The 27,039-nt window shown below is 40.1% G+C and overlaps 1 protein-coding gene across 3 annotated transcripts in view; it reads right to left on the bottom strand.

Moving 5' to 3' along the window:
• The window catches only part of tnrc6c1 (trinucleotide repeat containing adaptor 6C1), an 81,622-nt gene that overhangs the window by 17,786 nt on the left and 36,797 nt on the right, over positions 1 to 27,039 (bottom strand). The window contains exons 4-5 of one of the 3 annotated variants that reach the window (XM_053515162.1): positions 16,582 to 16,884; positions 2,953 to 5,319 (exon numbers count right to left, since the gene is read on the bottom strand). In XM_053515162.1, the coding sequence (XP_053371137.1) occupies positions 2,953 to 5,319; positions 16,582 to 16,884 (2,670 nt within the window). Of the gene's footprint in view, positions 1 to 2,952; positions 5,320 to 8,382; positions 8,816 to 16,581; positions 16,885 to 27,039 lie in introns of those variants that run through there. The other 2 variants (XM_053515165.1, XM_053515163.1) reach the window with 2 other exon arrangements.

Genomic DNA, 27,039 nt, shown 5'->3' with positions numbered 1-27,039 from the left:
ACTTGGTTTGGGTTGCACCCTTCTCCACTGCATGGATTAATTTAACATACATTAACAATTCTACATAACACAATTTCAGTTAGGACTTTCTGTTTAGGCTGGATCCCACACCCCTTAATGAATTACAGTATAGATCTTTTGAATTTGATGACATGATCTCTGACCGCCATAGTCAGTCCCACCCTCTTTTGTATCCTAAATTATTAACCCCTGAACTAGAGTACTACTTGATGTGTAAAACAAGGAAATCTACATCCTACATAGTGCACTAGCTTTCCATCGTAGGTGCTTTGGGATTCAACCTCAGAACAGTTAGCTATTAATTAAAATGCTTGAAATGTCAGTCTTAGTTACAGTACCTGCAAATCCATTTAAGAAGCATAAAGCAGAGCACATTCCAAAGCAACGTCTCATTTGCACCAGAAGCACTGAATGAATTAACACTATCTCTAGCAAACAGCATCAGATCCTGGAGGAATCACATATTGTCACGCCATCTAAGGTTATTCCGTTATGATAAAGTTCTGCAAATTAAAATCCTTGTTACTTGCTTCATCCATTTTTACACGCTTGTTTCTCTTTTAACCAAGTTACAACACCTACCACAACATACCGCATAACAAAAAATAACCAGCAGAACAAAAGCTATCAATTTCTAGATTACAATCTGTGTGACAAAGCATTGTGTAACTCGCTAGGTAATCTGGTAATCATCAGGTCATTTTATTTATTTTTTCTGGCTACTTTGAACAAAATCATCAATGAAAATACATAGCAGCATAATGTCTGTACTTCCGCTGTCCACTGTTGTGAATGAAATCATGATGTTCATGTGTCTACAAAACTTCTATATAGCATGACTACATATAGTACATGTACACATGCATACTATATACATATTAACAATTGCTAAACTTGCATATTTACGCATTATTACGCATACAGTTAAGGCCAACAAGCAAAAATGTTTAAAGTAGTTAATGATCAATATTTCTAATGCAAAAAAAAAATCAACAGAAACTAACTCAGCGTATCGGAACAAGAGAGCAGCAAAAAAAAGATTGATCATTGAATGATCCTTATATCTTACATTATATTCATAAATTACTACTAAAAACCCACTGCTTAAATGTTAGTATTAGCAGGAATATCTGAATTCAGTCCGATTGAAGAAGTAGTATATAAATTTTTTTATAGATTTTTGGCAACGTCTGACCTTAAGATTCCAGATCTTGTGCTAACTTGTAAAAGTGGTTGCTGTGCAGCAAACCAACAGTAGAGGGCATCAAACGTTTTTCCACAACCTGCTCAATTTCAGCACAACCGTTCCAAGACCGTCAATACACACTTCCACTCAGTGTGCAAGAAAATTACTGTATGTTTGTCTCAAATTATACAAACAAAAATGATAATTTACCCAAGTCCAATAATAATTTTGGAATAAACCAAAAACGGGTATGTAACAATTTTATATATAACGATTTTGTAGAGTACAGACGCATGCACATTAGAGTCCGAAAAAAATAACTTATGTCCAACATTATGAATGTGAGCAATCATGACATGCAAATCTTATCTGACCCATCAATCTCAATTGAACAGTGTGGCTTGTAATGTAAACAAACCTTTGAACACCTAGCCCTTCAAAATTTTTTGCCCAGTTCTAATTATTTGGCATATTCTATGTAAGCAGTAAACAAAGGAAAACCCTTTCTGACAAAGTTTGACCAAAGCTTTTTTTTTTTTTGTCATTTGACATTTTTTAAATGTGAATTATATTTATGTAATCAGAGGCATGTCAAAGCATTTGCCAAAAACATTTTGGAAGGCTTCAATTAATGGCAATAATTTACCTGGGTAATTATACCTTTTGCCTAGCCTACAGGCATTGCTTTTTGACAATTTTAATATTCAAATATCCATGACACACATCTTTGCTAGCAGAGGAGGGGAAAAAAATATATATATTTCTATGGATGTAGGGCACAACAAATATCTAATTAAATACACTGCCTGGCTTGGCCTCACACACTTTAAGATTACTCTTCCAGACCACTCTTTCACTGGAATATGCCTGTGCCATCAGGGAAGAAAATCTCCATGGATGTGAAAACCTGGTAATTCAGTACATTCGGGTCATCAGCTGACTTTGTTTTATTGTCACATAACAATGCTGAGCCTAGACCTGACCAAATGAAGCACCTCCAGATCATAACTCTGAATCCAAAGGCTTGTACAATTGGCACTACAGTATGAATGATGGAGACATCGCTTATAAGTGCTTCCCTTCTTACCCTGTCGCACCCATCACTCACCACATGGCCTTTTTCCATAACTCCGAAGTCCAATCTTTATGCTCCCTAGCAAATTAAAGCATTTTTCCTGATTAGCTTCACTAACAAGTGGTTTTCCGTTGACACAGCTGTCCCAATCCTGCAAATTGTCATCTCACTCTATGCGAGTATGGAAATGCTCTTACTTTAACTATTAAACATAGTTACTGTTAATTTTTACCATGCACCTTTAAATGTTTAAGTGATCTCTATTCATGATTTCAAATATCCTCAAATGTTCTTTGCTTGATGCAGCCAAATAATTTGACCCTACTGAAATGGTGTCTTTTTTTGGCCAGACAGTGTATTTTAGTATTTAAATATTGTCAGCCTAGTCAAATAGGTATGTGAAACCTGTGCACACCTCCAAATGCCCTGAAAATGTTAAAATATTTTTACTGGTAATTTAGGCACATAAAACTAACATAACTAATAATGACATAACATCTATATTTGGTTTTGTGCCACATTTTTCATAGCATATGGTAAAAAAAGAGATTATGAGCCTTTTACTGAGACTAAAAATCTGTTTCTTTTCAAAATTCAAGACTGATCACTTATTTAGAAAAATATATAAAGCTTGGTTATTAGAAAACGAAAGACAAAGAAGTTTATTTACCTGTATTTATCAAGGGTGCTCTGCTATGAGGGGCCCCAGCTTGATGTGGGCTTGTATTGTCAGGAGTGATATGGCTGTTGGTTGCAACTGGCCCACCATGTCCATGGCCCTGCAACGGAGGCTGATTATGATGGGGATGGTGGTGATGGTTATTGGGGGCATTGTTGGCATTTCCAGAGCTTGTTTTACTCTGCATTCCAGGATTGTTCCTGTCCCAGAGGTTAACTGTCTTATTATAACTGCTTGGATCACCCCAAGCTGAGGTACCATCATCAATTTCCATTTTGCGTCGGATTGAGGGTGGGGAGGGCTCTTCCCATCCTGTGGGCTCCGCAACATGATTATGTTTTACTCCTCCCCCATTGCTTCCTCCCCAACCAGATCCACTCTGTTTGAGAGAGCCTGAACCTCCCCATGAACCCATGTTCCCACCAGCATTACTTCCACTGCTTGCCTCCTGAGTCTTGTTGCTCCATCCCTGTGTTGAGACATTGGAGCGTTGTGCATCTCCCCAGCCCCCACCTGAGGATGGTTTTCCCCAACCACGAGGGTTTTCTTTCCATCCTGTGCCATCCCCTTCCCAAGAAGTGCTGGATGGTCCATTCTTTTTTTCTTCTCCAGAGTCACCCCACTCATCACCAGCTCCATTGTCCCCTCCTGGGTCACTGCCCCAACCATGGGATGGCTTGGGGCCCTCACCCCAACCCTGAGGTTTAGCCTTGGCATGAGAGTCATCCCATGTAGGAGACTTGTCTTCAGAGCCCCAGCACTGTCCACTTTTTTGCAAGCCTCCACTGTGGCCTGCTTGTGGAGGGTTGCCCCAACCACCAGGACCAATAGGGGGCTTCTTGGTGTTGTCACCCCATCCAGAGCATGGTTGACTGGGAGATGTTCCCCAGCCTGATGCAGTTGCAGAAGTGGGGCGATGAGCATCATTCTTGCCCCCAGAGTCAGGTCCAGAATTTGTATTGACACTACCATGCGATGGTGGTTGTGTCATATGAGGTGCATTTAAAGATGAGCCCCATGCTTCAGTACCAACATCATTCTTATGATTGGAGCGTGCAGCTTCTTCAGTCTCCCAGGCCGTGTGTTGACGAACAGGGGTCTGTCCCCATCCTGTGTTGCACAAAACCCTTGGGTCCATGTCCTGGGCAGGCAGGAGAGGTGGGGCCATATCTCTTGACGAGCGCTCCCTCCTGTGAGAATGACCATCCATGCTATCGTTGCTTCCCTCACTAGCTGGAGCATTGGCTCCACTCCCCCAAGAATTCAGTGGCTGTTCTTGAGTAGGAGATCCTGCAGACTCCCACCCTTTAGGTTCACTGGAATGCTTGCCCCAGTCCCCATTAGATGAGGCTTTTCCCCAGCCAGGGGTGGCTGAAGCTACTCCTTGACCCCAACCACTTCCTGAATCCCAGCCTGAGTCCTTGGAGCTATTGGCAGTCTTGGCATCTCCATTACCCCACAAAGATCCCTCCTCCCCATTGACCTGTGAACTTCGTGTTGGAGACTGGATAAAAGAGCTCATGCCAACAGGGGTAACGCCCCAGTTAGGCAGACTGTTGGCAGAGCTCATGGTCTCTTGCTTAGTGTGATTTGGTCCTTCAGTGTTAAGGTTCTGAGGTTCAGAGCTAAAAGACACATTCGTGGAAGTCGAGGAGTGTGGCTCAGAATTGTCACTAGACACCATACCACCCCAGGCGGTGCTGCTATTACCATTACCAGAGTTGCCAGCAGAATTTCCATTGCCACCAACTAAACTGCCACTACTGCTGGGTCCAGAGGATGCAGCAACCGGTGGGCTGCAGATATTAGAAGGAGCTTGGTTGGATAGTCCAGAGCTGCCACCCACGCCTGTCCCCTCATGTCCCAGGACTGGCCAAGCAGAGGGGTTGGCATTGGGATTTAAATTCAAGTTAAAATTGGAGGAACCCCAGGTCCTGGGTCCCATTGATGCACTGCTGCCTTCACTCTTTCCTTCTCCAGCAGTGGCAGGAGATGGGCCAGAGCCCCAGCCTCTACTGGCCCCAGTCTGGCTGGAGAGGATGCCTCCTGAGTGGCTATTACTGGCTTTATTGGGATGATTAGTGGAAAAGTGTCCCTGCTGGCTGCCCCCTGTAGCCATGCTCATGGTTTCTGTGCTGCTGGCGTTGTTGACAAGCTCAGTATCTGATGGACATCCTGCAGGGATGTGGCTTTCACTGCGCGAAATAGAAGGCCACTCCTCTGTATCACTTTTGTCTATAATCAGTTGATCCCAGCCACTGCTACTGGTTGTGACTACGGTAGTACTGCAGTTGACGGATGTACGTCCCCAGTGGGGACTCTCATACTGTGCTGAATGGCCACTCTGCACGGGCAGGTCTAAAAGGAGTAAAGAAAGACAATAAGCGGAACAAATAATGCATATATTCCTGCGACATAACAATTAGACAACATATTTCAATACATATGTTATGCATTTTATTTTAGTGATTATAATGAATACTTTTAATAATTACTTACTTTAAAACAAGACTAATCTTTGTCAAATCATGAATACAGGCTACAGAAAACACTGTTATACACTCAATAATTACCTAACGAAAAAGGCCTACTGGCTTCTAGCTCTCTAGAATTATTCATTTAAATTCAATATAATCAACTAGACATATATTGAACTTTATTAGTACAATGCCTTCAACAACAGTCATTTTCACAAAGCAGAAATCCAGACACAGATCTGGATTCCTAATGAGTAAGCCAGAAGCAACAGTGGCAAGAAACACAGATATTAAATAAGGGACAAAAAACTGAGGGAACCAGACATGAAAGAGAACCCATTTTATTCTGGGTGAAACCAAATAATGGGATTATAAATTATTACAATATATAGGTGCAGAATGGTTAAAGTAAACAATGTTAAGTGTGCTAAAATTATTACAAAGGCAGCAGTGTTGGGAGTAACACGTTCCAAAGTAATGCATTAGAGTACTTGGATTACTTTTTTGATGTAACGAGTAATCTAACGCGTTAGGTCCGCTATTTAAGTACTCAGTTATTCAGTTCTATTTTTAAAAATGTAACCCGTTATTCAGACAATTTATGTAATCCGCGAGCCAGACAGCAGTCATTCCCAATCCGTTAGTGTGTGTGTAAAAGTCGTTCTACAAGCCCCGCCCCCGATAACCCGCCCCCCTCCGTCATTCCCGCTGTTATACCCCATCTCTCACTCTGACTATGTGAGGACCGACACTCGGAATGATGGAAACCTAATCACTGCACCAAAACTCGGTGAATCATTTGAACCGTACTTATGGTTACTGCCAAAACCACGTAGGTAAGATAGGGGTATTAATAGTTAAGTGATTATGGGCCAAACTTCGCAGACCTGATGATGGTAGAATAATTGTAAAGGTCTTGACTAAAACAACATGCATGAGGAATCACAAAGGAGTTTTCATTTTCTGCAAAGGTATTGTGTGCTCAAACTATTTACTTTTATCAGAAAGTAACGCTGTAATGCAACTGATTACTTTTTAGAGAATAAGTCATTTTGTAATGTAATTACTTACTTTAAAAAGTAATGTTCCCCAACACTGGAAGGCAGACAATTTTTGTAGATTATTTAGTATAAAATCCATGGATATATAATTTGCACTATATTAAATTACTTTTCAGTTTTATTTATTAAGATAATCAAAAGCCCTGTATGGTATTATAGTATAATGAAGAGAAAAATAGTTTGTGTAACTAAAAAAAACCTAGAGGTTAAAGAAGCATTGTTGACATGGTATTCAAAAAATGTCAATTCCAGCAGCAAGCAATCAATTCTCAAAGTTAATGTGATGGAAAATGAGCAAGGATAAAGATCTGAACAACTTTGACAAGAGCCAAATTATGATGGCTAGATGACCAGGTCAGAGAATCCAAAAACAGCATGTCTTGTCGTGTGGTGTTCCCATTTTGCAGTGGTTAGTTTTTACAAAAAGGCGTTCAAAGAAAGACAACCAGTGGACTGACAATAGATGCCTAAGGCTTACTGATTAATTTAGGAGGCAAAGACCAGGCCATCTAGTTGAATCCCACATGCAAGCCTCTATAGTACAAACTGCTAAAATCCCTTTAAAACACAGTACATCTGTGTATGGGGTTAAGTAGCTACAGACGAATCAAAGTGCCCATGTTGACCCCTCTCTCTGCAGTTGCCTCAGAACTAGACCATAGAGCAATGGAAGAAGGTGGGCCTGGTTGGATGAATCACACTTTCTTTAACACTATAAGGATGGCTGGGTATGTGTGCCTGGGGAAGAGATGGCAGGATGCACTATGGGGAAAAGGCAATATGATGCTCTGGGCAATGTTTTGCTCTGAATTCATGGGACCTGCTGTTAACGTGGATGCTACTTCGACATGTCCTTCCTTCTTAAAAATTGTTGCAGACCAAGTATGGTTTGAGTTACACACAATTGTGAGATGACTGGATGCATTTTTACAAAACCTTAAGGATCAGCTGCTAATGGCTGATAATATATATATATATATATATATATATATATATATATATATATATATATATATATATATATATAAACACACACGCACAGAGACAGAAAAACAAATATATGTTTCCATATATATCTAAAAACTCACCATGTATGTTACACTGTTAAACATGCCATTTAGGTCTTTTTACCTAAAATCAAAACAGATCTAGAAATCTACAACTTCTTGAACTGCCATCTGACCAAATAACATACACACCCATCCCTATTCAAGAAATCAGTGACATTTAAAAGCATTTAAATGCCTCATGTGGGGCCTAAGTTCATGATAATTACTTGGAAAGCACTGGCCATTTTCTTGGTTCAGCTCGGTTGTTTACGTGTGGCTTTGCATGGGTACACACGGTTCAGTGTGTTGTGACTGTAGGCAAATCTACAGCTTACAGCTTTACTGCACTACAGGCAGTTTGCAGAGCACATTTTCAACCAGAGATTAGAAGACAAACAGTCACATTGTATGCAAGTGAAAGATCATAAGAGGTGTGTGTGTGTGTGTGTGTGTGTGTGTGTGTGTGTGTGTGTGTGTGTGTGTGTGAGAGAGAGAGGAGAGAGCGAGAGAGAGAGGAAAAGCAGTGTGCTTCTGACATAAGCACCATCCCTTTCAAGAGTCACTGCGTAGCAAAGGACGCCATTTTATCAAGGCTGAAACATAGCCAAAACAACCTAGAGCTGTCGTCAACATATTGGTATCACTCAGGAGCATGTTCAACAAAAGGACACTTATGCATAGAGCCACCTTCTGTGGCTTTACGCTTTACCTCTAGCCCTCAGAATACTGTGAGAGCGAAATAAACAGAAGCAGTGCTGCACAGAGAAGAGAGCAAAAAAGAACCGCTGTGTCGTCTAGAGGGGGCGGGGAAATGACGAAAAAGTGGAAAAGTACCTGAACAGAGGAGCCTCCCGACCATCGTCCCATGGGCTTTAGGTTGTGTGCAAAACGTCAGGCATTCCTGATACAACGTCTCCTACAATATGTCTTCCAAGGCTCACTTTTGAACGGCTGCCAAGAAACTGCGGCACAGCATGCAAGCGACCGCCCCGTTCATCCCACACTGCTTAGACAGGATCCGACCTCGCTCCCTCACTCCAGCCTTATTTATATCCCTTTGCTCATGAAGCGAAGAGCACTCGTACTTGTGTACTTGCGTGCAGGGAATGCACCCCGGGTGAAGGTTAAAACAGGGAGTGCTTTCCAGCGTGTGATCACATGAAAGTGGAAAACAGAGCAGAGTGAAACAGAGATTCCTTTTCCTGCCATTGTTCTACGCTCAATTTATTTTGTGAAGTGTCGCAAAATCTTAAACTGAGACCACTTGGGCTGCAATTAGAACATTTGGAGCTTCCTTGCTAGTAGCACAAAGACAAAAGCAGCATGGTGTCTGTGCATAGGCTACACCGGAATGAGACACTGAAGTAAACACGCACACGAACACACCGTCTCTCTCACTCACACACACACACACACAAAATCTCTCAGTGTTACACTTGTTTGTTTAAAACAATCCGTGTAATGTGTGTGGTTTTTTAAAAGCGTAATTCTGTAACACTGAATATCAGATGAAGGTTTCCTGCACCCACCCCCACCTTTAAAAGGAAACACTCCAATGCCAAATGGGAAACAGGCTGACTTGGATGCAGGCAGGTGGCCAAAGGCTAAATGTCTTTGCCGTGTGCATGCACTGTGAAGAACTGGGGAGGAAACTGTGTGTCTGTGTTTATAGGTGGAGCAAAAAGAGCAAGTTTTAAAAAAAAAAAAAATAAAAAAAATTGTCAAAAGATACGGTGCTCTTTTTAAAATGTCTGATACACATAGTTTAGGCCAACAAACATTTAAGATTATATATACATATTAGGGATGGGAATAACCAGGGACCACCTGATACGATATTATGATACCTGGGTGCTTATTCGATTGATAATGTGATTGTGTAAGTATCATGATTTAATACATATCCAAATTTGATATTAAATCCCCCCCCCCCCCCCCCCAAATGTGTTACAATTTTAAAATCTTGACACTTGAAAAAAAAAATCGTTGGCTTTATTTCACAACTTCACAACTGAATAGAACTTTATTAATTAAATTTACCCCATTCCTTATACCATTAGTTTTCTCGCCTATAAAATTATTTAGCATTAGCATAGTTTACCATTTAATGTTAATTTAAATCTAAAAATGGTGCATGCTCTTTGAACGACATGTATCTGTAATAATTATTTCTAAACAAACTTAGTAGTTAAATCACTCCTACCACACGGGAAGCTGATGTGTAAATGGTTAGCGTACAACCTGAAGGACTGTAAAGAAATGGCAATGTTTCTTTATTGCAAAGAAAGCCCTTTCTAATTTATATATTTTATATATTTCGTGGGTAGAAACAACAGATTGTGTGAGAGACTAGGTATCCTAGCGCTCGCAGCAGAAACACATAGTAGGGGATGATAATGAGGTCTTCCTTGTGGACTCCAGAGAGAACCAGGTCCATCTCTTGTTATAGACTAGACCTCTGATCACATCTCCCAGCACAGCAGCGCCCACTCCAAGTAAGCTCGGCTAACACTCAAGAAAACATAGCACGACTATGGTATACAGTACTTGATATGTTAGAAGTGAAAAAATCCCTACTCTGCCAATGTGATTGGACAGATTATATTGGACAAGGAGAGTATTTTGATTTTATATGGAAATTTCATATAAGCACACAATACCTTTTTCTTTTTTAACGCCATGCCAGCTTCTATGGCTATATTCATGGCGAGAAGCATTTTTGTTATTCAATATTAAAACTAGGTAAGATGTTTAAAATTATTATTTTTAATGACTTTAAAAACACATTTGGATTTTCTTGTTTAAAAACTTTTTTAAGTTCCTTAAAGGAGTAAAAGAGTTACAGTAAAATAAAATGTTTGATGGACAGAAGAACATTTGAAGGGTTCTGCATGATAAACATTCTGGTGTGTTTTCTCTCAACAGTAAAAATGTGTGTTGCTTTTGAGTGTCCTAACCTGCATCTTGTAAAAGTTACTTGATCCCAGCGATCCAACTTGTTTGGGGTTTATTTCATATAGTTTATTATTTAAGCATTGGTCCCATTGTGATTGCCATTTTTTTTATGTATTCATTTAAAAATGGTTTAAAATCTGTAAAGGGTAGCACACAGAATATGATTAAATAAATGCTTGACACTATTGTGGTAAAATAGGATAATGGGTGTAGTGCACTAGCTATGTTAATTTGAAATGTCCAACAAGGCTTTCTGTAAGGCTATTAAAAGGAGGCAAAAGGGCCCTGAGAACAGAATGTTACCACCTGCTCCGCTTAGAGCATGTCAGTGAGTTATATGTAGAGAGAGAGAGAGAGAGAGAGAGAGAAAGAGAGAGAGACACACAGACATAACACACACCAATCAGCCAAAACATCTAAACTGTTGATATGTGAACTGAACAACACTAATCACCAAATATACAATAGGAAACAGGTGACAGGATCACGGGCACCCATGCCTCACCCATGCCCACGGGAACTAAAGGCCAGCCCATCTAGCCCGGTCCCAAAGAAAATCCAATTCAGTACAAACTGTCAATGCTGGCCATGATAGAAAGTCAGCACAACACACCGCACATGGGGTCCAGACCGCTGATCCTGCCTCCAAACTTGAGCACCCATGGGATTCATCAGACAAACAAGTCCGATCCACAAAGGCCCCAATCAGCAACCCACAAAATCGAAAGTACCTGCTGCCAAAGTCCTGGTGCCAGACACCACAGCACATCTCCAGAAGCCCAAGGGCACAAGATACCCAAGAGGAAACCGTAAACCTGGGTATAAACGCATACATGCATTCATGGCTCTGGCACACTAAAAAAGCTTTCTATGTTGATGGTATCCAAGCACTTGCGGAATACTTGTTGGGATAGGTGCATTGATGTAGCTGGGGGTTTTATAGAAAAATAAAGGTAGCTTTTACTCTCTGAAATTTGTTCTGCACAATATGCATAATAATACACATACACACACGTATGTGTGTGTGAACAAAATAATAGAAACGCTGTGGAAATGTGTTGAGTGAGCTCAGTTAACGACTGTGTGTGATGGTTACACTGAGTCTTGTAGGAAGGGTTGTTAAGTGGGAGACTTATGCAACCACAGCTTAGTAGCACATTCGCTCCATTCCTCCGGCACAGGATGTGACGCACATCAGCCTGCACTCTGGCAGCTGATGGCAGGGGAGGACACACACGTTTACTGAAAATACACAGTACGTTTCTAAACCTAAAAACTATTATTAAATTAATTATGCATTATTATATTAAATGTACCTTAAATGTGAATCTGAAAAACAAAATCTAACTTAGAAGAGTTAATATCAAAGTATAATAACTGCCTGCCATTTAGAAACGAGATCAAATCAGTTTCAAAGAGAAGTACTTGGGGGCTGTATGCGAATATGTGTTTGGTATGTGTGTGTTCCTGGGACCACTGCCCTGGAGTGTACGTAGCTGCACAGGAAGAACCTGAGACTAAGTGATGCAATCTAACCTATAATAAGCCAATAGCCCACACCCTTACACTAGGCCATGGGGCAACAGTGCAATAGTGATTTATAGCATAGTATTACGCTTCAGCCAAAGAAATTTTAAATGTTTTACAAACATACTGTGTGTCAAATCTCCCCAGAAATAGGCAGTGAAAAGTGACATTGTTCGTACTCCACCATATTGAATTTAATTAGGGATTGTTTAATACTTGGATGTAAACCTTTTGCAGTCAAATGACTGCTTAAATTCTGTAACCCATGGACACCACCAAATTGCTCCGATTCAACCCTCGAGATATTCTGCTGGGCATTTACTGTACTGTATTCACCTTCAGTTGGTGTTTACTTGTGGATCTTTCTTCCTTCACTTTGGACTTCAGTCGAAAGCATCCTCAATTGTGATGACATCATGTGCTTCATAATGCAATTAAGGAATTAAATGTCTTTACCTTATGACCTCTTGAGTTGCTTTCATGGTATTATTTGTAGGGTTGTTATTCATCTATACTATAAAGCGCTGCTCTATCATCTGATTGAAAGATTTTATTTGACTAATCTAAACAAAAAGTATAGGGTTGTACACTTCAAAATTAATTCCATTATGTTTATCAGCAGTCACACATCAATGAAGACTAATGAACCAGTATCTGTTCCATACATGTTCATGCCATAACACTGCCTCTACAATGTTCGACAGATCATGAGCGCTTCCTTTGCTTCTTCATATTCTTATTTTCTCCTCATTACTGTACAAGTTAATCTTGGTTTCATCTATCTGAATCATGTGACGGAACTGGATAGCAGTCAAATCTAGCTTCTCTGTTCATAAGTCTTATCAATGGTTAACAAACAAAAAACTGTATGTACACTCATGAAAGCGTTGCTTGATTGGAAACTTTCACAATTCTATGTCTACCTACTTCAGTGTGTTCTTGAATTGACTACATGTTGTGAAAGAGTTTCTCTTCACCAAAGAAAGGGTTCTGTGATCATTCACTTCGGTGAACTCCATAGTGTTTTCCTTCTTATTAAATAAAAAAAGCAAGCCAAATTGTTGATTTGTCCACATGTCATCTCTTGGATAGGATTGTTTTCTTATATCATTGTAATGATTGCCTCAAACACGTGCATTAGAATATTGAGGAACAGATAAGAAAAGAGGCCAAAATTGGGCATAAAATTTTTACAATTATACAAAATTGTCCCACTGTACAAATATTTATGTAACATGCTACTTTTAATGGTAATGAAAATCAAGCAATAAAAAGCTATTTGTTGAGCATATAACTGTTGGCAATTTCACTGTGTGGAAGCATTTCACACTTTCTGCAAGGGGCAAAGGACAAGTGATTTGTATTCTGTTCATGCCAAGTTGAAAATATTGCATCCTGCTCTGCAAAATGCAGCAAAACAATAGAAGCAAAAAGGAAAGTTCATGCTAGTTCACTGGTGTAATATACAGACATATATTAAAAAAAAATAAAAATACACAAAGGACAGTAATTCATATCAATGCCTTGTATGAACAACCATCTGCTGAGGTCAGGAATATTACTTTCTAAAGTCAGGTGTTATTTGAACGTTTTTCCCCCTTAAATACAATATGGGAAAAATCATTAGTTTGGTTCTATTGAATATTTTTTATTTGTGTTTTCTTTAAAAAAAAAATAAGGTAATAAACATCAATTCTGAAAAGAAATTTCCAGCTTACTGCATTAATATTCCAAATGCTTCATAATGGCCCTTACATGAAATAAGGATGCGACATAAATGAGGAAAAGAACATGAAGTCAACAGAGAAAGTAAAAGCCTTTCCTGAATACAGATTTGGGTAAAGTTGTGGCGACACTCCAGAAGTTTTCAGGAAATGCTTTCACATGGAAAGTAAGGAGCTTGTGTTCTGAAGCTGGGTTTCGATTTGTGTGCAACAGAACCACAGACTGTTGCATGAGCAGATTAAAAACCAGGCAAAGAAAGCAAACCAAAAGACACAGCGAGTAAAGAAGGCAGAAAAAAAATTAAATTAAACCTGAATGATTTTCTCTCTGAATCACTGATTTCCTTTAAGCAAAACCTTTAGGGTTGTGTGAGGGTAGAAAGCGCAAAGGAACATAAATAAACAACAATGACAGCAGAGTGCCCCGTTGGCAAGTATTGTGAGAGACCACTTTAGTATCAAAGCCTCAGGTCATATATTTATCAGCTCATGGGATTCCCTTTTCAAATACACAGCCCAGGGACCAATCACAATCCAGTCTTGGTCAGGGGCATCACCTCTATCCCCTTGGAACAGGGTTTATCCAAGTCAGGTCAATGAACAGCGGCTCACACCTCACTTGTGCATGAATTCTGTAAGCAGCAAGTCTCCGCAGCTCACTAAGCTGGCCTGCTGCCATTTTCTTACTCTCTGCAGCTGAACATTCACCCGCATACCCGCGCACACACCTCTCAAACACAGAAAGCGGCTAAGCACAACTCGCTTCTTTTTGCTCTCCTTGCTTAACCTTACAAAAATAGAGCAAAGCAAACAAGGATTCATAAGCAGCCACATGTATGCGTGGGCAGATTCCAAACAAGTGAACAGAATGAAAGTGCCAAGATGCACAGTATGGAAAGCATATTTTTATTATATGAGGTAACAAACTGTGGATATTAGATAGGACTGAGTAATAATTGCAAACTGGAACAACTAAGAACAACGTCTGAGAATTGATGCACTTCACAAAGGGGGGTGTAGGAAGATTCAGCATCAAATGCTGTAGTTTCTGCAATATGGCATATTTAGCTGCTATTAGTTGGAGCAGTATGACCTCAAATCAATATCAAGACTAATTTTACCTCGATTACGATTAATGAATGTTTTTTTTTTTTTGCTGTTACAGCTCACTGACACGGTTTGTATAGAAAATATTCTGAAATATTAAAGCTGGGATATTTTCTCTAAACTAAGAGTTATTTAATTATCTATTATAAATACTTGTTTAGTATACTTTACATTATTATTTTATGCGGTAGTATGTATTTTAGGGGACAGTATACAAAAATTGAGATTGGAGAGTACTACTGTAGGTCTATCGGAGGCTCTGACTGTCAGTTTCAATTAATTTTAGCTCTAGCTGCTACTAGTAACATCACACCATACAGTATATAGAAGTTAACACTCATTAAGTTTAACATGACATTGTGTTAGCCTGACTAAAACTGGACTTTTAAAACCCATGTAAACATATTAGTTTTGCTGATATTCAGTTTCTCAAAGCTGTAACCAGGAAGTTGAACAAAATGCATAACAGAAGAAGCTGGTAACAAAACAAACATGGCAAGTGCTAAATCGAAACCCATGCAGGAGCACAGGGTGGTGTCATCTGCCTTCGGATAACATCATAACCACAAGAGAAAGCGCACATCTCATTTGCAGCATGAGAAAGTCCCACCTCATGTACGAAATGTACAAAGCTGCAAACTTGTCCATGTTTTCATCACTCATCATGCTACCAGTTTGCTCCAAAATAACGTTGTTGATTGTTCGGCTTGGGATGTAATGGGTCAACCGGAAAAGCGTCCAATACTAAAAAAAGGACCATACTACCACCTATCACAGTGAAGTCTGGCATATTTCAGTCAATACATTGACTCTCCTCCCACGCTTTTTAGCAAGATTCCAATTAAATGGACTAGTCGAGCTAGACCTGTGCATGGCATGCAAACGTACTGACTGTACTAAGCTGGCTAAAAAGCTCACTCAATAAATCATTATAGGCACAATATGTGAGTTCAATAGTCCATCAAAATGGTTCCCTAAAAAAAAAAAATTAAAAGAAAACAACCCCCCCCCCCCTTTTTTTTTTTTTTTTACTTACGAAGTTAAAAAAAAAAAAAAAAAAACTTTTTGTTTTAAATGTACACTACAATTCGTTCTGGTGTATCTTGAAAGCACGGAACACATCAAAACTGTGGTCTGTGCTACTCTTTTTGTTTCCCACCACCTGCTGTTGCACTGTCTGGTTCTCAGTAGGAACGATTCTTACTAGCCATACTGATTAGCTTGAACAGATGCTTGACAAGAATCAGGATAGGATGTGGTAAGAATGACTGAACTACACAAAATAAATCACTGTTTAGCACCAAACTATAACTGTAGTTTCAGCAAAACCTGCAACTGCTTTTAAACATTATACCAAGATAAAATGAAGATGCCAGCCAGATGTCTCAGACAACAGGAACACCACAATAGACAAAACATTATCTAAAAGACGTTCTATTTTTTTTTTTTTTTTTTTTTATCACTAGAGGTATTATTTGGAGAATTTTATTTAAAAGCACCCAATCAAATGTTCAATTCAAGCTTATTTTTCAGTTTGTTTGTTTGTTTGGCATGGTTATATTGGATAGATGCAAGCAGTGCATGACAATATGCAGTGCAATGAGGCCTTGATTTGACAGATGGGCTAGCAAATACATTTATTATTTATAAAGCCCTAAGAGCATGTGTTCCTAAACTGTGACTTAAAATGTTGGATGAGTTCAATGGACTAGCTGCTGACCTGGGTGTGTCTGGCTGGGTAAGGACTGGACAGTAGGGCTGGTTGAGGATGGCAATACAACAGCAAGGCTTCCAGCAGGCAAGGGTTGTCCTCTCTTCAGTAGCTGCTTTTGCTCGTGCTGGCGAAAACGTGGTGGCACCTCTCGAGGTGGGTAGCGTTGTACTGCTGATTGCTGCTGCTGGGTGCTGGAGGGCACGCGCTTGCCATTGGCACCACCGCTGCTGGTAGATGGCGCAGACGGGTTGGTAGCACTGGGGTTGGCAAAGGGAAGAGGGGCAGGGCTTGGCTTGACAGACTCTGGCACTGTGAACAAAGATGAGAAAGGATAGTGGTGTTGAGTTTAAAGTAAGGACAAAAGGGCAAGACGAGCTGGAATATGCCTCAGATAATGCATTTTTTTTCATACTAAATTTTTTTTGTCTCTATGTAAATGAGCTACTGCCAAGCCCCACACCACAACAAGAACAACAAAGCTGAGCACAGCAGGGTGGAGCTGAGCAAAAAGTTGATAGGAGGGCATTTTTTATAAGGTCACATTAGGGGGGAAATAGCTAATTGGCTTCTTGAAACAATTGAAAAAAAAAAAAAAACAGGGAACTACAAAGAAATGTCTAAGAATAAAGTAAAAAAAAAAAATTCTAACCTTAGCATATAATCTCCACCTATTAACCCCCGCCCCCCCCAACATTTTTAATCAAGGTCAATACCCAGAAGCAAGTTAATAAAAAAAAAAAAAACAAGCAATTGAGGTTTAGGCTTTAGTGATACCAAATCTGAAATCACTGAGACAACACTAAATTGCTTCAAAAACAATATAGGCCTAAACATGATTCAAATCCTTAAATAATTTTTGAGTACCTTTAATTATTCATTTATGTTGCTAAGCCAATTCTCTAGAAGGTAAGGCATACCTTAAAAGTGTTTTGAGTCTCAGATGTCATGAGGAAAGAATGTGTTGCCATTAGATAAATACTTGATTTGGAGTAAAAAGTATATTAAAAAAAGCAAACAAAAATCGAGAGAACAACGAATAGGGTAGGAGTGACATACAAATCAGTAAGTTTCATGAAAAGCCAGTAAGGACTGCCATACAGTAATGCCTTTCTGTTTGACAGGTTTAACAGTCGCAGAAGCAATTTAACTCAATGCACGCGCACGTTGTACCATTTTTTAAAGAAAACACAAGTGAGAAAGCGAAAAAGATTGATTTCTTATAGGACTCAAGTTCATATGTAAGACATAACAATGGTATCAAACAATCATCAAACAAAAACATGGCAAAGAAAGGAAATAAGGGAATAAATCTTTGTTCAAAAGTTTACATATCTTTAGTTCTTAATTTTGTGTATTGCCTCCTTTGGTATCAATGATGGGATGCAGTCTTTTGTAATAATTGTGCATTCTTAAGGTCTTAAATTCTTCCAGGTGGTATTACTGCTCATTATTCTTGGCAAAATGCTTTCATTTTCTTTAAAACAGCAGGTTTAAGATCTCCCCAAAGTGACTCAATGATATTGAGTTCAGGAGACTGGTTCAGGTGAGGGTCAACTGCGCCTTGTGCTTTAGATCTTTGTCATGTCGGAACATCCGAAAGTGTCCCATGCTCATCTTTAAAATGCTAATTGTCTGCCAGTATATTTCTGATAACATGCTGTATTCATCTTGCCATCAATTCTGACTGACTTTCCTGTGCCACTAGAGCTCACACAGCCCCAAATACTGTACATAAAAGAGATCCACCACCATGGTTTACACTGGGGATAGTATCATTTTCACCACAAAGATAGTGTTTATGGTTGTGACTACAAGTTAATTTTTGGTCTCATCACTCCAAATGAAGCTCTGAGGCTTGTCTAGGTGCTGCAAGCGAGCCTTTTAGTGGAGTGGGTGCAGTAACGGCTTTCTCCTGGCAACTGGACCATGCTGGTAATTTGAGTTCAAGTACCTCCTTATTATGCTCCTCAATCTCTAATATTTCTAATTTTTCCACATGGACATGCAACTTATCCTTTAGAACAAGAAGAATATGTGCTCTAACTGATTTGGATCATGGCATGGTTGTTGGTACCAGATGGGCTGTTCCTCAGAGTATCTAGAGTTTACTCAAAATTATTTTGGGGAAAAAAGTTTTAACACCAAAAAATTAAAACACCATAGTGATGAGAGAGGTCAAAGGAAAATGGCCAGATGACTTAGGTCTACAGGAAGGATAAAGTAACTGTAATAAATCACTCTTTAAAACTGTGGTGAGAAAAGCAAACGGAGCATCAATTCCAGAGGTAGAAGACCATACTGGGTTTAATGCCTGTTCCTCTTCTGTCAGCTAAGATGAGTAATCTTAGCACCGGTTCACTAGAATGGGACAGATTAAGAAAACATTCCTTGGTCACTGGTCTGGCCTTCAACTGTCACGTTTGGGTGAACCTGTTCTTGGCTGGCAGGAGTGGAAACCAATGTGGTCTTCTGAGTTTAACCGTCATGTCATTCGTGCTTATTCTTTCTGTTTAGAGAAAAAAAAAATTTATAAGATGTCAATCTGGCTGGATGACAGTAGTGAAATCCAACGTTGTCTACTGCTCCACAACATGTTGAACTATGAACCATGAATCAAAAGGGTTAACTATGAGTCATAAAAGAAACAATCTGCCACATGGTTGATGATTCTGTGTGCTCCGAGATGCGTTCCTGCTCACCACAGCTGTAACGTGGTTACTTGGATGACTGTATCCTTCCTGTCAGCCACAACCAGTTTGGTTGTTCTATGATCTCGCTCATAAACAAGGTGTCTTCCCTCGCAGAACTGACGATTACTGGATGTTTTTTGCACCTTCCTGTGCAAAATTCGAGCCCGAAAATCTCAGATCATTAAGTTTAGAAAATACTTTCACCTGCCCATGTAGCACCAACAACCACACCATAAGCCCTGGAATTGCTCCAGATGAAAAATAATTGACCCAATCGTGTCAGGGGACAACCACGATGGTATCTTGTGGGGTTTTCTAAAAATCATTCACACCACCATTCACTATTACTAAACCAGGTGTACATTGCACATGTGTACATCAACCAAAATAAGAATATATTAATAAAATACATTCGCAATTAAAATGTGTTACAGCTGTCAAAACAGAAGTACATCGTCACTGTAAGACAACTACTTTAATTTAACATCATACCCAGACTCCTTTATGAAAGATTTGCATATCACGCTCATGGTTTTCTTGTTTCGCATTTTCCTAAAACCGAAGTGCACCCACATTCTCAAGCCACCTGTTTTTTCCAGGAAAATCATATAACAGGTCACAGTAAGATACACTGTCCAGTATTTCACACCACCATGTTGTGAGTGTGCACAGTTACTGCCATTATATGCATGTGCCATCCATTTTGTTCTGTGTTTTGTGTTTCTGCAACACAGCAGTTGCCATAATTTGGATTTTTTTTTTTACGAATTTAACAAGTCAAAAATGATCGACTTATTAAAACGTCTGCTGGTCCCACTCCAATCAGCGCTTTCTGTTCAAGGCTACTGTCTCCCCAGTCACTGCTGTGCAGGTGTGAACGTGTTGTATCAGTTCATTCGTAACTGCGGTGTTAGCAAAACTGGGTGCCCCACACTTGTGATTTGCACGAAAGCATGCAGTGATTCATTTTTTTTGTGGTCTGAGGGTGATGTTTGTGTAAGATGGATACTGAAACAACTTATAGAAGAGCATAAAAAGTAGCGTTTGGCTATCCGTCAACAAAATTTGTACTGATACTCTAACGATGGTGAAAGTTCCTTAAAGTGAATCATTAATGGTGACGAGACACGGATTTATCACTACGAGCCTGAAAATAAACGGAAGACTATGAAACGGAAACATCCTCAATCGCCGACCAATAGAAAGTTCAAACGTCAGCTGGAACACAGATGCTAACAGTTTTCTGGGATTCTCAAGGGCCAGAATTGGAGCATTATCAGGAAAAAAGTTCAATAATCAACAGTATTACAGTGGGATGCTTATTGAAGAGCTGAAGCCTAAACCTCGGATAAAACGCAGAGGACTGCTATCCAAGGGCGTTGTGATTTTGCATGACAATGCATGTTCGCACATTTCTGCCCACACTGTCGACAGCCCAGAGTGTGTTATGCTGCCGGATCATGCTGAATGAACAGCAGTCAGAAAAGGTGCGGAAATTGGTTTTAAACGTCTGGAAAACTATGGTTTTATGGTTTAAATGCGAGGCCAAATGTGAAATTGTGATCCATCACATCTGTAGCAGCACGATATACAGCGATAACATCGAAATCTGCTATTTTTGTTCTGAGGCAGTGATTCCAGCTGCTGATTAATTTCAGTTCAGTCTGCCTGCCACGATCAGAGAGAAAGCATAAGGGGGAGGCAGGGGGAGGAGCGCCCTCCTGCACACATCATCCATCTCGCTCGCGCACACACACGCGCGCGCACACACACACACACACACACACACACACACACACACACACACACACACACACACACACACACACACACACACACACACACACACAGGCACTACATCCCCACCCTCTACTCCACTTCTCTCTCCGCCCCTCCCGCCTGCATTCTGCATGTCTGAGCTGTTCTTTTGTTCCTGCTGGTTATAGATTAGGAATCAGGAATTAAAGATGTTCTCAATGACAGCCTGATCCTCTTTATGTCTAGGAGATCCTTCGGCTTTTGTAATTCCGCTTAGGCCCACCGCTCCGGCAGACTGACACGACAAACTTAACCTTCCAACTAAGAGCATTCTAGAAGCTCGTGTCTCCTCGGCCAATGACGGCACAGCGTTAGCGAGGGGAGGCTTGAGGAAAGAAGGAGGAAGGCAGAAATCCTTGAAAGGGAAGGAGTGTGTGCTAACCTAGCTGACTGTACAAACACACAGACACACACACACAAAACAACCCAACCCCACCACCAACAGCTCTGCTATTATTAGAAGCAAGTCAATAGAAATGCTTTAATTACTTTCCAGCACTGTGGCTTATTTTTAAGCACTGGTTTCGTGATGAATAGGTTCGTATCTTTATGTGCTGGCATCGAAAAAAGGTTGGCTGGTGAATGAAGACGTGAGAGGGGGGCGCGAGATCATGAGATCAGTAAGGATGCTGTGTTCAACACAACGTAGGTTAGACACTAACACACACACACACCCCTCCTAGAAGCACATGCAACTAATAAACGCATGAGCAACTAATAAGTCTACGCGTCGAGGGAAATCATCTGCCTGACTGACAGAGCAAAAAAAAATTTCAGTGGCACTCAAAAGCTAAAAAAATATATATAAATAAGAAAATAAGGGACCAAAAAAAATAAATAAAAAACACTCTAGTTGTTAAACGTGAATCATTGCAGCTTCTGCAGCAGATCACACACATTTATATCCTGTACAGTACTAAAGGCAGCTCATTTAGGACATCATTTACCCCATCTAATCTGATACGTAAATTTACAACATGGCTTGGGCAGAAGGGGGCGGGGGGGGGGGGCAGGGGGTTACTAAGACACCTGGACAGAGAGGTACACGTCAATTCCCTAATCCAAGTTCAAAACAGACGTCTCGTCTCTTCCAGAGTCTGTGGCTCGCCGTTAAGATAAGCCTTTTTTTTAGCACATGTACATGACTACGAATTTTTTCTTTGCCTATCCCAGCATACCTGGGGTCAGAGTGTGGGGTCAGGCATGATACAGTGCCCCTGGGGCAGATAAGGTTAACTGCCCTGTCAACCTGACGATCAGTAACTCAGTGCCTTAACCCTTTGAGCCACCACTTCCCCATAATGTAGATGTTTCAGCCTCTACATTACAACAACCTTAACCGCTTGAAACTGATAAACTGAAGCTGTAACAGATTGTCTACTTTATAGCTATGAATTAATCGTTAAGCATTAATTAAACTGTAACTAACTGCCTTTTTATACATGATGCAAGCCATTTATCCAGATTTGATATATTTGAAAACATTTTTCTTTAATACGCCTGCTCTTCTTTCTATTGACTTCACTGAAGATTTTTAAGACAGTGATAAAAACAAGAAAGACAGTCAGGGCAAAAATATTTCCCCCAAAGGCCCAGTTCCTCAGCTTGAATTAGCACCGAATTCCCAACAAATTAAGAAGCACTTCATCTGAGCCACAGACTGAATGGTGGCCTGGGGCTATGCTTTCCTCGTAGCAAGCATCACATCGCACTTTTTATCGCCATGCCTTCATCTGATCACTGACAGCAAGATCAGCCTGAACGCCAAAGACAGCAAAAACATCTGTTGTGAGCAGGCAGGTGGGCTAATTTAACGGACGCAGACTGGTCTTTAAAAATGAGTACAGATTATCTACTGTATTTGTTCAAACTAATGACGTCCATTAAAAAAAAAGTAATCTGTTCGGATAAAGCTAGTCAAACATAGCATAACAAGAACATATGATTAATTAGCCTGCATCAGGCTCTTATGTCAAGCTTGACATGTTACAACGTTTGAATATTAGTCATGCAAAGCATTTTTACTTCTCCTAACACCAGCACACACCAGAGAGAAGCAGAGAGAAGTGTCTGTGCTGTCTGCTAGGTGGTGTGTGAACATGTTCCTTGGGGTGCCACTTAACACGAAAACCTTCTGAAGCCTTGTGCATCCCTAGGTCCCACAATATTCCTGTTGCCATGGAGACGCACACAACCTTACACTCTTTTTTTTCTTCAGTGCACAGACCTCCCCTAGATCATCAGAGCAGATCATCTGCTGCTTACTCCCAACACAAACACATCGCCAACACATTTTTTTTCTTATTTTTTCCCATAACACAAGGCTTCCCATATTTAAGCAAGCCTAGCGCAATAAAATGCATTGTTTTGCATAGAAGTAGATAAAGAGGAAAAAGCTGACAAGAAATTCAGACACAGAATCGACCTGTGCACTTTAAACACTGCGCAAAAACAAACACCACACATGCACACTCACAAGAAGATGAATGTTAATACTGCATAGCAAAAAAAACCTGGAACTTAATTACGCAATGCCATGAGCCAAAGTGACAATCTTAAATAAGTAAAAAAAAACCTAGTCAGGCCTCCATCTCTGGCGTGGTCGTGCCTGGCATTGGCCTCCGATTAGAACACCGTTGTTAGCCATAACATTATAACCACTGACAGGTGAAGTGAATAAAACTGATTATCTCCTGGACCTGGGAGTGGGTGAAATATATTAGGCAGCATGTAAACATTTTGGCCGAAGGGCAAATAAAATGTGAAAGTGGAAGGATTTGAGTGACTTTGACATGGTTGCCATCAGTGCCTACAATCGGCGTTTGTGTATCAGAGCTGGACCACCAAGCAATGGAAGGAAATGGCCAGGTTGATTGGCGTGTCGCTTACCTGGGGAAGAGGTGACATGAGGACTCAATATGGGAAGAAGGCAATACAGCAGATGATATGGTTGGGTACCCGAAACACATATTGGCACCGATACCTATATAAAAGGTATGCCCTAGAACCGAATCGGAACATGATCAGATTTCGGTGCCTCACTTGTGTGCCACTGCACAGTTAAAATGCACATAAATGCGAGTCGGTAAGTACTAAAAATACATATCTATTTATCCTGTGTAATAATGTACTCTTTAATAATGTAAAAGTACCCATGTTGACTTGAAAAAAAGGTATCAGTTTTGAATTGGCACTGGTATTTTAAAAAGCCCAAATGATACCAAACCCTAGCAGAGGCAGTATGATGCTTCTCCTGAGAAACCTTGGGACCTGCCATTCATGTGGATGCCACTTTGACATGGACCATGTACCTAAATATTGCTACTGACCAAGCACACCCTTTCATTAAAAATGGTATTCTCTAATTGCAGTGGCCTCCTTCTGCAGGATAATTCACCCTGAGACATTGCAAAATTATTCCAGAATAAGCCGAACATCACGAGTTTTAAAGGGGTTCACCCAACACTGAAGATTGGAAACCTAATGATGAGGTGAAAAAAAAGAGGAAAAAAATTGCATTAAGAAAAATCTACTTCTTTTTGTAAATAACAATAATAAAGCCAGTGTTCCAATATGAAGCTCAGAACAGATACACAATGTATACAAGATGTCTGAGTGATGCTAACTGGTGTGATGTGTGCAGACTTTTGAAAATGTATTCCAAACAAAAAGTCTTTCCAAACTCTTTATTCTACAGCGTGTCATTATCACCATTAGGTGTTAAGTGCATGAATGCCAGCGATTCCTTTTCTTCCATCACGCAGCCCTTATGTTGTTTGTCTGTAACCTCAGAGGGCCGAGTCGAGTCTGAGGATCCTAATTAGCAGAGTTTAAATACGTAGCTGTATTTAAAGCCTGTATTTCTCGGAGGCATGCAAACGAGCTAGAGAGAGAGAGTAAAAGATGAAAGAGAAGATGAAAAGGCTCTGAGCTCCATTACACAGGGACCAGCTCGAAAGGAGAAGCTGGCATGAGTGGAGATGAGCCTCATGGGACATCCCTGAGAGATTCGTACTGCAGTCATCTACAATTAATGCAATGCCAGTCCATCTGTACTCAAAGCATTTGCTGACAGAAGAGTGCAATGAGATCAATTTTTACGAACATTTCTAAATAGATTTCTAAATGTATGTGTGTACATACACACACGCATACACACACGCATACACACACGCATACACACACGCATACACACACGCATACACACACGCATACACACACACACAGTCCCTGAATCACAGTATACAGTCTTGTATCTTTGTTAGTGTAGTCTAAAAACGAGACACTTTAGCATTTCTGGAAAAAGAAGAGTGAGTTTTTGGAGGGAACAATTGTTCTTTTATAATTTCCTGGATTATTCAAAGGTTTGATCTGTCCAACCTGACGATTTTGATTTTGGTGGACATATACAAATATTTCCCCAACTTTAGTTTAATGAAAAATTTACACTGTACACTGATCTGCCATAACTTTAAAACCACCTAAGTTTGGGCTCCACTTATGCCAAGACACATTTATACAGGTAGTCCCCTACTTACAAACAAGTTCTGTTCAAGGAGCACATTTGTTAAAAAAAATAAATAAATAAAATAAATTCGTAATTGTTCGTAAGTCGGGGACAAAGTGAGTCTTATACACCTTTGGCCCAAATATACAATATAAATCATACCAATCCACTTGACTAAGACTCCGTCCACACGAAGCCGGTGCGTTCCCTATCCGATATTTTTTTTCCGTGAACACGGCGTCGTCTCAAGAAATATCTGTGTACACACAAAACCACTGAAAACGGTGTAGTATATATGCCAGACCAGTATGAGGCCTGTAAACAGCGAAAGAGCGAAACGCGTCTCCGTGTGGACAGACCCTAAATCGGTCCCCTTTCCCCAACAAGTCCCATCAAATGGGCAAAAACCGTAAACGTGTTTAAGGAAATAAATCTCTCAGTGAAATGTTGTCTCTGCTCTTTCAAATCATGATGAGGGGAATCCCGAACACCATTTTGTTTCAGAGCGAATTTCCCCAACAGGGCCCAACAGTGGCTGTGGGGTTTGAACCTGGGATCTTCCAAACCGTAGTCCACTGCCTTAACCACTGAGCAACTTGAATGTTCGTAAGTCGAGGACTACCTATATATATGAGTGTCACTGGTCATTGCCAACCACAGAAAAACTGGTTTCCAGCCGATTGCAGTCAGTGATCAATTGATCGGTAAATCTTTAGTAAACTTGATCACATTCTTTAATGAATAAAAAACCGCGCAAAATTCCTGGTGTACAAGAGGAAAATATAAACACTTCCAGACATGCTATAAATAAATAAATAAATAAATAGAATCTTTGGTGTTGTAACAGATGCTGCTTTGAGTTCAGCCACATCACACCATCTCCTCGCTGATTATTTTTTCTTCCCATACAGATGCATATGCCAAAATTCCTTGAGGAAAAATTCAACCCGACCCCTGTTCCAGACAAATAGTTAACAGAAGCAGCAACTGTGAATCCATCATCTCAATATGATCAAGCTGAAAGTACAAGAAATGGCAAAACATTTATATAGTGCATTGAAGTGAAAAATTCTCTCTAATGCACTATTTAAGTTCATTCTGAGAGAAAGTGACATAACATGGGAAAATGTAATCTAAAAGTGACATTAAATGATATATGTTAGAATATATAACATGCTCTCACTATGCCACAAAAGATAATGACCGAAATCAATTTCCTGTGACTGTGTTGCAATCAACAACATGCAACAAACACTTGAATGTAATTAACTGAGCAGGAAAACAAAAAGTGCTCATTTACCAAAATTACCATACAAGTGAAATCATTCATGGCCCTATTTAATGTGCAGGTTTATGAGAATGCTGATATGTAGATCACAATATTTAGACACTATGGCACAATGTACATGTGTCACTGTCTTAGTACCTCTGTGTACAGATTCTGAGAAG

The sequence above is a fragment of the Clarias gariepinus genome, chromosome 16 (genome assembly GCF_024256425.1).
Source record: "Clarias gariepinus isolate MV-2021 ecotype Netherlands chromosome 16, CGAR_prim_01v2, whole genome shotgun sequence".
Classification (NCBI taxonomy): Eukaryota; Metazoa; Chordata; class Actinopteri; order Siluriformes; family Clariidae; genus Clarias; species Clarias gariepinus.
This window is presented reverse-complemented; position numbering and strand designations above follow the sequence as displayed.